Source organism: Gasterosteus aculeatus, chromosome 14, assembly GCF_964276395.1.
Source record: "Gasterosteus aculeatus chromosome 14, fGasAcu3.hap1.1, whole genome shotgun sequence".
Taxonomy (NCBI): Eukaryota; Metazoa; Chordata; class Actinopteri; order Perciformes; family Gasterosteidae; genus Gasterosteus; species Gasterosteus aculeatus.
The window spans coordinates 5,912,423-5,924,097 of NC_135702.1; the positions used below are offsets into that span (position 1 = coordinate 5,912,423).

The 11,675-nt window shown below is 44.6% G+C and overlaps 1 protein-coding gene across 2 annotated transcripts; it reads right to left on the reverse strand.

Moving 5' to 3' along the window:
- Positions 1-1,720: 1,720 nt before the first annotated feature.
- tmem250 (transmembrane protein 250) lies at positions 1,721-3,375 on the reverse strand. 2 transcript variants are annotated; one of them, XM_040198311.2, is made up of 2 exons: positions 3,115-3,375; positions 1,721-2,902 (listed from the first exon to the last, which is right to left on the reverse strand). In XM_040198311.2, the coding sequence occupies exon 2, from the start codon at positions 2,729-2,731 to the stop codon at positions 2,312-2,314; it is 420 nt and encodes a 139-aa protein (XP_040054245.1). In that variant the 5' UTR covers positions 2,732-2,902; positions 3,115-3,375; the 3' UTR covers positions 1,721-2,311. The 2 variants fall into 2 exon arrangements, with proteins under 2 accessions (XP_040054245.1, XP_040054244.2); XM_040198310.2 differs by having other exon boundaries at positions 3,086-3,375.
- Positions 3,376-11,675: the final 8,300 nt, after the last annotated feature.

An 11,675-nucleotide genomic window follows, 5' to 3' on the forward strand; every position in this document is an offset into this window, starting at 1 on the left:
TGACCTCGAGTCAACTTTTCTTTACTGCACGCATGTGATACCGCGGTGCCAAAGCTCACTAGGTGAGCTACTGCTAACGGGGTCTGCTGTGGCACAACGGGCGGCCTCGACACCTTGTATGATCTCCACGGGTCTCCGCATAGGATTGTGGGTGTTTGGGATGTTTATGTGAGCGTACACTGTAATGTATTTTGTGTTCTCCAGCCTAATGATTTGCCTTTCCTGCCGCCCGTCCGCATTACATCGCCGTGCTTTACACTGACTCATGCCTGCTGCCAGTGGTGGAAAATGTAAATGTGAATTAAATTCCATTAGTGATGCAAATATTTCATTATGTTCATTATCGCATTTTAGACTTTTTTTTATTTTATAACTAACATGCAAACGTGTAATCCCCGGTATTTTGAGTCTGGTCCTTTTTTTGTCGGTTGCTTGCAACCTCCAGTTTACAAACCACTGTTTTAAGTGAGCGGGTTTACTACAGCAATCTATTATACTACCTGGAATTGAAAATGAAGTACAACGCATCTGTGCAATGATGAGGAGTTTTGTGATATTCCTTCATGTGTTGACATTGTGCTGATGGAATTCACACTGCACTTATTGTACCCGTTGGTGTACGGTTGCAGTGTAATATACACATGGACTATCGTGTGTCTGTACTTGGTAGGGATGTCATGATTATTTTGTTACGTGTAGGTCGTTATGAGGAAATTAAATTTAAAAAAAAGAAGAGTAATACATGTGTCATCATCCAGCTTTAACTTGTAAAACCATAGCTGCGGCACAACAAAACGCCAGCGGCTTTCGTTCGCTCTCACTATTAACCGCGGCCTGGTAGCAGCGCGGGTAGATTAACTGGGGGTGACAACGGTTGACACGGTTTGAAATGCTTCAACCAACTTAAAAGATCATCTAACACAGAAGAGGCTTCAGCATCAACCGATGATCCGAAAAAACAAAAGAGAAAACCGAAACCGACCCGTCACTCAGGCACAAGCAATCACGGTCAGCTTTTCAGAAAAAAAAAAAAAAAAAAAAAGAATTAAAAAACGAGCAGGCCGCAACTTGATCCCTTTACTTCCTGCACCACGTATGATATCACAAGACAACTCATGTTCTCTGGTGCTCCTCTGTTGTAACTGGGCCGTCGGAACTGCCCGGCTCAGAGCATATTATGCGCTGATCCTCAGAAACAAAAGCTTATTGTTTCAGCCTGACGATCTAATTTCAATCAGGTCGCCGTCGCGGTCGGGCCACCAGCCCCCCCCGTCTAAAGATAGTTTAGCTCGGTTTTAGCGGATGGAACATAAAAAATAAAAAAAAGGTGTTATTTCTACAGGACACCACGAACCGCACCATTGCGTTGAGTCCTTAGATTCCTGTATGCATACTCAATGCCATGTGAACATGAGGCTATATAAGGTGATGAGGACACAGCCACTGCCATTGTTATGCTTGGCAGCGAGTGGGGGGGGGGGGGGGGGGGGGTTTAGAGTCGTGGTTGGTGTTTGCGTGCTGGAGGAAGCTAAACAGAGAAGTCTGTCAGAGCAGCTCTGAGGCGGCGGCGACGACGGGAACATTTGCCCCAAAGACGTTTGATTTGAACTGTCACACGCTCTTGTGACACGGCTCGAGGCGCTCAATCACGAGTCGCGACGCCAAAACAACAGTAAACACATTCACCGCGTCGCGCAATTTGAAAGCACCAAACGCCTCGTCGACAGGAACTACATTTAATAACTTTACAAAAAAAAAAAAAAAGTTGACGTGTAGTCACTTATTTTTAGATTCTGTCCCCACAAAACCACATTACACACACGTTTGACAACTTTGTTCGGTCACTTTATCACCACGAGTTTCAGAGACTCTGTGGTACATGGATCCCTACATGAAATAACCGGAATTATCTCAACCAGAACATGTCATTTTTGAACAAATAATATGCTGTGGGGCCCATCGTTCATATGTTCAGTACCTCTGCCATGCAACATTGACATTTTACATTAATATTTCAAAATTTGTGATGAGAGGGTCAAAAAGGAGAAGATTCTGACCCCGTTCCGACTCGAGGGTCCGGCCGGATGACTCACGACTGACATCGAGCATCAGGTGCTTCTCTTCGCGTTACGCAAGACCAACCATTTCAAAGGACTGTACACACAGTTGTTAGAGACACTTAATGAATTTGTCTCTGAACCAGAAAGACTCGGAGGTCAACACGACATGCTTAAGGTGGACCTTCCCATTCCACCAACGAAACCGCGGCAGACCCAGGAGGACGTGTCCCACGTTTGTCAAAGGCGCGGAGCTACATGTCCACGAACACCATGAAGCACCAGCCGAGGCCCCCCACCAGAAACATGGTGATCTGCATGCTGTAGATGATCAGGTCGTTCAGCACGCCAAAGTCCAGGCGCCGGTGCCCCAACAAGAGCAGGATGACCGACAGCTTGTACTGCAGCCGCAGGAGCACGCGCACACTGACGTACTGCAGGAAGAAGAGGGCCGAGAGCGCCACCCAGAGCAGGGAGGTCAGCAGGCTGCAGCCGAAGTAGAGGAGGAACCGCAGGAAGCTGTACATGCAGCGGGAGCGCAGGTAGAGGTCAAAGTTGTTGTACTTGGTGCGCACCAGCTTGGAGGCGTGCGTCGACCCGCAGGCCGAGTGCATGCAGGTGGTGTGGGGGCCGTGGAAGCTGCGCACCCGCCGCGGGATGGGGATCAGAGGCATGGGTGGGCCACTGCGCGGGGGTCCCGGCGACGGGCGGGGTCCTCTGCGGGCGCGGCCTGCTGGGAGGGGGGTGGCTTCATTTGGTTGCGGGGGCCAAGAGGGGCTCTGGCAGGGGCCCGGGAGGGAGGTGCCCAGAGTCTGCTTCAATGTCCCCTCAGCAAAGGTTCGCTCCTTTGAATGCAGAAATTACATTGTTGTTTTTTTAAAATATATATTTCAAAATACTTGTGTAAATCGCTGCAAACCCGATGAAAGAAAAGGCATTGGGTCAAGATATATTTTAACAATATGAGTGGGTCTGAGCATGGGGCTCTTAAATCATAGCTAACGCAGTATATCCGGTCGTCATCTTACACGCAACACTACGACGTCTTCCTCCTCACCAAAAACCGCCGGAGTTTGAGTCCCAGCCGACCGCAGCATCGTTTCACATTACACACGTGATGGGGATGGACACGCGGGGCTTGTTTGCTTTCATTTTTCCGGGACGCATTGTTTTAAAAGCAGCGGAAGATGAGGCAAAGACGGGCGAACCGGTGGCTTTACGTCGTGTCGCAAAATTTACGAGTCATCCTGCTGTGACGTCAGCGGGCCGACTTAAAGGGGAAGTGCTTCCGAGCGCGCATGCGCGGTCTGGATTTCGGTCCGCGCAGCGAAAAGACGTAGAGCAAAACGTCCAGCCGGAGTTGTAGCTTGTGTAGTTTTGCCTTTCAGTTTGCTTTTAGATTCAAATCTGCACCGGTGTAGCATGTCATTTTTACTACTTCCCTGCAAAAAAGGGAAGCGGTAAATTTCTAGAATCCTTGCAGTAACAGAGATAAACAGCATTGAGTAAAATTACACAACACAAAAAGATGACATATATATATATATGTGTTTTTGATGTTCATTATTACCGTCATCACTTATCTAAAAGTAAGAAGGCTGGGTAACTTTTCCTCTTTCATTTCCAAAAAAAGAATTGAACTGGCAAGGTCATGTGTGCATCCGCAGTCATGTGTCTGTAAATCTCCCACAAGGTTGTATCAATAAGCAAGTGGGCAAAGCCTCTCTGCCTCCCTCTCTCTCTCCCTCTCTCGCTGTATATCAAGTAACCTTCATTGTGCAGATTTATGGGTTGGCTGAATGATTGCATAGCAGCTATCTTTCAGGAAGCCAGACGGCAGCAGGTGTTGATAAATCATAATACAGCCTTTTAAAAAAAAAAGAGTGAAAAACTAGCTGCATCTTAAAAAAAACACCAGTCATCCTGTGGTTGGTTGCATGATCCATCTGCGCAAATGGCTTGTTCTTCAAATATGTATTCTCAATGCAGTCTTTCTGATAAAGATCTTTTTAAAGCGCGGGGTCATATGTTGAATCCATTGGACGAGCTGCTCGCGGTACTCTTTCACTTATTTGTGAGCTGTTTGGCCTATCAATTCCATCACTGTGACAAACAACCATAAACACGAGGCAATACAATCTTGCTTCTGAAAAAAGACAAACTTCTTTTTTTTGTATTATCAATAGACAGTTACATCAGATAATTTGTTACAGAAACCGTGAACATTAAATGTCAACTAAATGTCAGTATGGTTAAACCTTTTTTAATAGTTATTTTGAACTCACTACATTGGAAACGGAAAACTTGATTTCTCAGATACAGATTCTTTTTAAACTTTGCTCTGAATTGGATTTTTTGGAGACGTGCAGGTCTCTTCCCCTTAACTCCCTATAAAGACTTCTCGTAATGCTTTGCCCTATTTTATGGTTAGAAGATTAATGGTGGTTCCTTTTTTGATAAAAAAGATACCTTGAGGGTTATCCTCGCTCGTCAGGGAGTGAAGAATTTTCCCTTCTCAAGGATAAATAGTGTTGGCCCCAGTAGAAAAGGAGACCGGTTGATAAAGCGCAAAGCTTCAGAATGATCCCCATGCAAGTTTACATTTACGCTGGCGAAGCAAGAAATGTGCATAAGGATTCTCAATAGAAAGAACAAATCTCAAACAACAGAAAATTCTGCGGCCGCAGATACGCAGACAGATAAGTTGCTGTTGACGTGTTTGCATTTGCTTGATGCGAGTTCAAGCGAATCTGTCAAAAACTGACCGCATATACAACTGTCCAGAACAGATCCGCTTTTTCTTTTTAATGCGCCTAAATTACACGAGTTGGCCCATTTGCAAGGTCCACTGATCACACAAAACAAAGCGACGTTTGAATTCTGTTGCGATGCCAAGTTCTAAATTAGTGTTTCACAATCAGAGATCTGACATAACACTGACGTACAGTAGGAGAAGTTTACCAAACATGTCGTCTGAAGGAAGAAGTTATTTGTCCTTTTTTATGTTGTGCTAATGGGGATTTTTATTCATTTATGGGGAAAAAAAGGGGACGAAAGTAAGAAAGAAACACTGCAGAAGACGTCTGCATTGTTTTACCACTGGAGGGAGCTGTTTGTTCAGGTTTCACTGCTTTCCAATCCCTTCTCCTACAGGAGCAGCACATTTAAGTGCATTGCACCGAACAATATCTCTTCCTTCTCATAGAGGCTTTTTTTTTGGAACAAAATCCAGCTCTGCCTTCTTTGATAAATGGACACATGCTAAAGCCGCAAATGCTTCTACAGGGTGTCAAGTTTAGTTTTTTTTTTTCTTTCCCCCATATCCGGTTAATAACTTCATCCACTCTGAGGAAGCTCCTCTGTCTCATGCCATTATGAAGAAAAACGATGTCGATAAAGCGGACGCTGGCGATTTAGGCATCCGAGTGCCCTTGTGAAGGATGTATCCTGGTAGTAATCATACTTTACGGCAATATTATTGACTCATATTTCTCTCTGAAACAGGAAGACCTTTGGCGTATTGCCTAACCTCCCTGAAGGCGGAGGTTGGATTGTGGAAAGCAGATCCTGCGCTGGTATAAGAGTCTCTCCAAGTTTAAAAGCAGCTGAGGAACGGTGCCTTTTTAAAATGTCATCGCGAAGGCCACTTCTTCACAAGCCGACAAACCGCAGAAGGCCCTTCGGCAATGGCCGTCCGCTCCCCCGAAACCTTTGCCAAGGACTTGCCGCCGTGACCCCCGAGAGCGTCTGGAGTAAGCAAGATTAAAGGGGCAACATGTCAAAATCCTCTTTGACTCCTCCAAGTACACTTGGGCTAAATCAATTAATTCATTAACTAAGGAGAGGTCAAAGCCAATAGTTGAGCGAAGACAAATTGAATCAATTAGTCGGGCTAATAAGATGAGGGAGGCTTTAATTAGTGAAAGTTTCTTCCAAGGCGCGTTGGTGCTTCGCTGCGTTATGAAGCGATGGATCTTCTATGCTGAGATCCATCGAGCCTGTCGGGACAAACTTTAGCCACAGCAAAGCACACGTGTGTGTCTCCGCTGTCGTATGTGCTTCTTTGTTAGTTCTATTTTAATATCAAGACTCCAAGAGATGTGACATGTGTTACTGTGCAGGTTCTGTGAAGAGGAATCAACTTCAGCACTTGGTAAGAAGTAAAGGAAACAAAGATGAGAAAAAGGTCTAACACATTAATTTAGCCAGTCGGGCGTGCAGACGATGCCAAGACTTGGAGAGCGAATTAAGTACCCAATTAAACTAATTAAAATAAATCATGGTGCAGTCGGTTCGGGTCGGACAGTCAATTCTGAGTTTATTTGCTGTATAAAGTTGAATTATTAAGGAAATCACCTCAAGCCTGTTCAAACACTTTCAATCTTCCTCAGTATTTTTTGTTCATGTGGTTTTATCCTCTCGAGTCTGCGAAGTGGATGCAGCTCTGTGTGTGTGTGTGTGTGTGTGTGTGTGTGTGTGTGTGTGTGTGTGTTTCATAATCCGGTCAAGCCATCTGTTTTCATTAAAACCTGCTCCTGTTGCTCCAGAGATCCCAATGTTCATCTGGCCAGATGTTACTTTGAACCATTGTAGCTCAAAGTTTGCTAGTTGTTTTTCCACAAAGCTCCACAACTTTAAACAGCTTAGCGAAATGTGTCAAATTCATTTTTATAAAACAGGAGTTCACGTGTTCATGTGCTTTGAGGACACTTTGGGAAAAAAGGCTTAAATGTAAAATACACAATTTGTTTATTTTTTTGCCTCAAGGTTTTGCCTTTAACTAGTAAACTATTAAATTACTCTCAAAACAATTCACTTTCTTGCAGATATTCCCCCTTTTTGTTCATCTTGTCTCTTTTTTGTCCCCTGCACGTGGCTGGATTGTGGCTGGCTATGTTTAATCCTTGGCATAAGGGGGTTAGGCTGGATTATCGATTATCTGTGGAAACATCTGCATGCGTGAGGAGGGAAATTTGAATCCGTCACATCAACAGATCCTCTCTCAATCGGCCACAACAGAATATTTTACCAGTCAATAACTACTGGAGATCAAGGGTCTATTAGTAAAATGTTGTTTTGAACACATTAGAACAGTAGTTTTCAAACACTATATTTTAGGATTGTGCTAATTTATTATAATGGGGAAAATAGGGAAATAATGATAACTGATTTGTTTACTTGGATCAGGATATCTAAATTCCCTTTTAATTTATCAACTTAATCAAGTTGATTAAAAGAAAAGCCGCACCGACGAGACCAATATTTGCATTTGTTTTGCCTTTTGCATGTAGACCCATTCTATCTGCATAGAGCTATTCGTATGCGGGCATGATTTAGAGGGCAGGGGAGACTGGGGGATTAGGCCTGAATCAGTCCTCACTGGGGGGGAGTTTGAGGAAGGAGGAGGTTTACATCAGCAAGCCCTGATTTACGTTGGTGAACAGATGGCGGAGAAATTGCTCTGTTTGGAAAAGATGTGCAATTCATTTCAGTTGATATTACAGAGAGAGAGAGAGAGAGCTGTGCAAGCACATTTATTACATTACAGTTTCTCCATCACTGCTTTTATCTCATTGTCTACTACTCTTGGTTGAACCCCATGTAGTTATTTATTATTCTTATAAGAATTTCTACAAACGAGCTGTTTTATTGTACTGATATTACCGTTTCACTGGTTTTGGACCTTTTTTTTAAATTAGTTGTGAGTGTTAGAGGTGAAGGTGAAACCATTTCGTCTTCCATTGCTGCTTCTTGACATGTGCACAGCCTGGAAGGTAACATGGAGAACATGTTATAATAAAGTCACACGCACACACGCTTTTCATATTCCTTTTTTTTTAATAATAAGAGGTAATGCATATTTAGATGATTCTCCCTGTACAGAATGTACAGAACCTTTCAGCTACTGTACCATTGTATGATGTCACACTGTGGTGAGGGCATTTCTAGGCCCGAGACAACTTAAAACCGTGATACAGACACCCGATGAGGGTTTGGTGAACTTCTTTTTTCCCCCCAATGAGTTTGACCTGTCCGCCCCCCCCCCCCCCCCCCCCCTGATGTATACCCACCTGTCAATTAAGGATCCATACACTACCATTACATCAAATAAGTGGAAACATGATACAGTTAACACATACTGGATTTGATCAATACTGCCCACTGTCACTTCCCCATCTACACACACACACACACACACACACACATTTTAGCATACCATTGATTTATGGAGATGCAGCCTGCAGGAACCTATTGATCACATGAGGCAGTTTTGAGGGAATATGGTGATTCGGCATTTTAAAAGATTGATATGAACAAATATTTTGTTCATTTCACTCACGGCGCTGATGTGTGACAAAAGGTTATTTGTGTATCCGTACAGATTAGTAGTCCAATCATGCAACGGTATCATAAAGTGATCAAGAAACTGTTGACTTTAACAAGTGACGCCGAGAGAAAGGTCACTTGCTAACGAGAGTAGCTCATTGAAGGCCGCGCCGATACAGGCAGTTAAAACTGATCTGAGTTAGAAACCTACTGCGTGAGGTAGGACTGGATGCCCGTCTGCGCTTGTGTGTGTTTACGGTGCGCCAGTGAAAGGATACCAGAGCGATAAAGCTCGAACCACCAGCCGCCATTAGCTTGATTGGCCCGAGAGGTCAGCAGGGGTCAATTGACGGGTCAATCGCTTTGTGGATTTGATGACCCAACCGCATCGGTTTGGCAAATAGAGGGCCGGGCGCTGGACGTCGCTCGCTCTCCCTCCCTTCATCTGAGTAATTGTGTACGCCGCGGCCGCGCTGCATTAACATAGAAAAATCCATCCGATCACTTATGCTGATTTACGTCTGGACTGCACTGCCCCATCAAGCCTCTTGATCAGCTCAAGAGAATATTTTTAATGCAGCAAGATTTATGCCGCAAATTTACTTCACAGTAGTAAAATACCAGTGCATGAGGTCCGACATCCGAGCTTTGTGATTGTTTTAACCGTACCAGAAATTTGCTATTTCCCGTGTGATATTTTCAGATGCTTTCCCTTTAAACGACGTCACCACGCTTTGATCGTCACTTCTTTTCCAAAAACAAAGAGCCAGACCCACATGTGTTGTGAACCAGAACGTGGCCTAGATGGAAAACACAAGATAAACGCATCGGTTTTCAAAGCCTGTCGCCTACTCTGTAGCAAAGTGCCAGGAGATCTGCGTATCTTTATCAATGCCCCATTAATGATACAGGCCGTACAAAAGTACCCCAGCTCGGATGCCACTCCTCCTTTAACCAGCCAAGTCCAGATCCATCTGAGCCACCAGAAAGGAATACCTCCACGCGCTGCTACACCATGATGTCAGGGATCAAAAGGTTAAGGGTCAGGAAAATAAGTGACCTAACCTCATTGCATCACTCCAACACGCCAATGACAGGATTAAATGGGAGGAACCTGTTAACCTAAAAATTGATTTCTTCTTTTGTTTGTTGCTCGTCGCCTTTTCTTTTCCTTCTTTTCTCATTATCTGACGGCAGAGAGAGTCAAACAAAAATTTGAACTGCAATAACCAAGTACGTAAATATTCTGTAAATATTCTGACTCAACTATGACTTTATATTACATTGCATGTCATTTAGCTGACGCTTTTATCCAAAGGATACAAACTCAAAAGAAGAAGAAACAAGAAAGTGCAATTAAATAAGAGACATTATAAGTACAATTTAAGTGCTACAATTTAAGTCTTTTTAATCAAGGTCGCGTCTGAAGAGGTGTGTCTTTAGGTTGTGGCAGAAGATGTGAAGGCTCTCTGCGGTCATGAGGTCATCAGGGAGCTCATTCCGCCATTTTGGAGACAGTACAGCAAAGAGCCTTGATCTATGTCTGACATCTCATATCATTATCATACAAAGTTTAACCCTAACAGTTGAATTCATGCAAAAGCATCACTTAAAAAGCTAAACTTGCATTCTTTAGAGACACCAACCTGATTAATGCAAGTTCAATATTCACGGCTCTGGTCTGGTCTCCCATTCCTGAGGGAGATAGCTGCCTCTTTACTCTTCAACAGCTAGTTTCAGTGCTGTGCTGGTAGAGAACGGGGAGTTTATCAGAGCTTTTGATGCTGCTGATGAGTAAGTAGCTAGTGAAACTGCCTTAAAGCTTCATAGGGCTGAGGGAAACTGCAGAGTTGTGGATGTGAACGAGTTCCCTTTGGCTCCAGGAACTGAACGGACCGAAAATGGATCGGTGAGTCAGGCAAATGGAACAAAAATCAGGTTTAGGATATCAGTCCTCCGGGCTGCCATTTTGACAATAGCTGTGTGCTGCAGATCAGGTGTCCAGCTTCACACACGGTGACCCCAGGTTTGCGGTTACCTCCAAACTCCTCCAATATTAAACGCAGACGTCCATTATCTGCAACTGGTCTCCCTTTACACAGGAACACACGCAGAGACTCGGCGCACGCACGTGCACAACCGCCTGCCTCTGCACGCGCACGCCGCTCGGTTTGTGTCGTGTGCCTTTTGTGTGAACTGTGAAGACAATGGACGGGCTCACAATGAAATATTTAAGAAAGAGCAGCCCACAGCCTGTGAGGTGTTACAGGTCAGCGGGAGGAAGGGAAAAGAGAGGCCAAACAATTGTGAAAGACTGTTATTTTTAATTATCAGTTAGAATCAAATCTTCATTGTCCCACCAAGCGGTGGTTCTTACAGAGATAATAAGTCCCTCCAGCTGAGATGTCACAACATTTTCATGCTACGGGCGGAGACTTGCTTCAGAGCTTGCGGCGGCTTATCCTCGCCCGGGTGGGGTTTTGTCCCACTCAGCTCGCTACAAAGAGCGTTTAGCCTCTCCTGAATAATCCAATGTAGAGCATCCGGTAGATGGAGGCCCGGGTTCGAAACCCGAGAGCGACATCTGACACACAGAGGGGACCCGGGGGGACTGGATGATGACGGTGGTGGTGGTGGTGGCTTCTGGACACGACACCTAAGCCACAGCTCTCTTTGCACCCCCACCCCCCCCAATCCCGACCCACACTCCCTTGTGGATGCCGTCACCTTCAAGGTTCCAGTTTCCACCGTATAGTCTCTGGTTTGGTCTAACTGTATTTAATATTATTGATCTGAAATAATATAGTGAAAGAAATGTTGCCGCAATATTACTTACTATGCAATAAATTCTAATGACGTTTAAAAAAAAAGAAAAAACAAAGTGCAAATAGCTAGCTCAAATAAATGAAGCATGTGATAAATGAATTGGCCTTTCCGAAATGCCGTGTTGTCCCTTTTTTCTACATCTCCCACCAAATACGTCACGGTGTGGTCCAGTCATGACAGAGGTCCATGTCCCGGCTGTCAAGCAATCACAATTACTGTATATTTGTTGGCCACCTCTACGACTCGCCCCCAACGTGGTGCTCAGTAACTTATCGGCCTGTCCCTAACCTTTCTGGGCAGAGGGAGCATCCATCATCTTAAAGTGCGATCTATTCCCGTCCACCTTCAGTCAGGAAGGGAAAGGCCTGAGCCAGCGTGTGTGTGTGCGTGTGTGTGTGTGTGTGTGTGTGTGTCGGCACAACTTATGGGCTGTCAGCACAAAGTGCAGAGCCTTGCCGGAAACTG

Coding starts and splice junctions, on each gene's coding strand:
- tmem250 (XM_040198310.2), bottom strand. CDS start 3,154: ATGCTGCGGTCGGCTGGGACTCAAACTCCGGCGGTTTTTGGTGAGGAG. Junction 2,903..3,085: donor AAGACGTCGTAGTGTTGCGT/GTAAGATGACGA, acceptor CTGCATTCAAAG/GAGCGAACCTTTGCTGAGGG.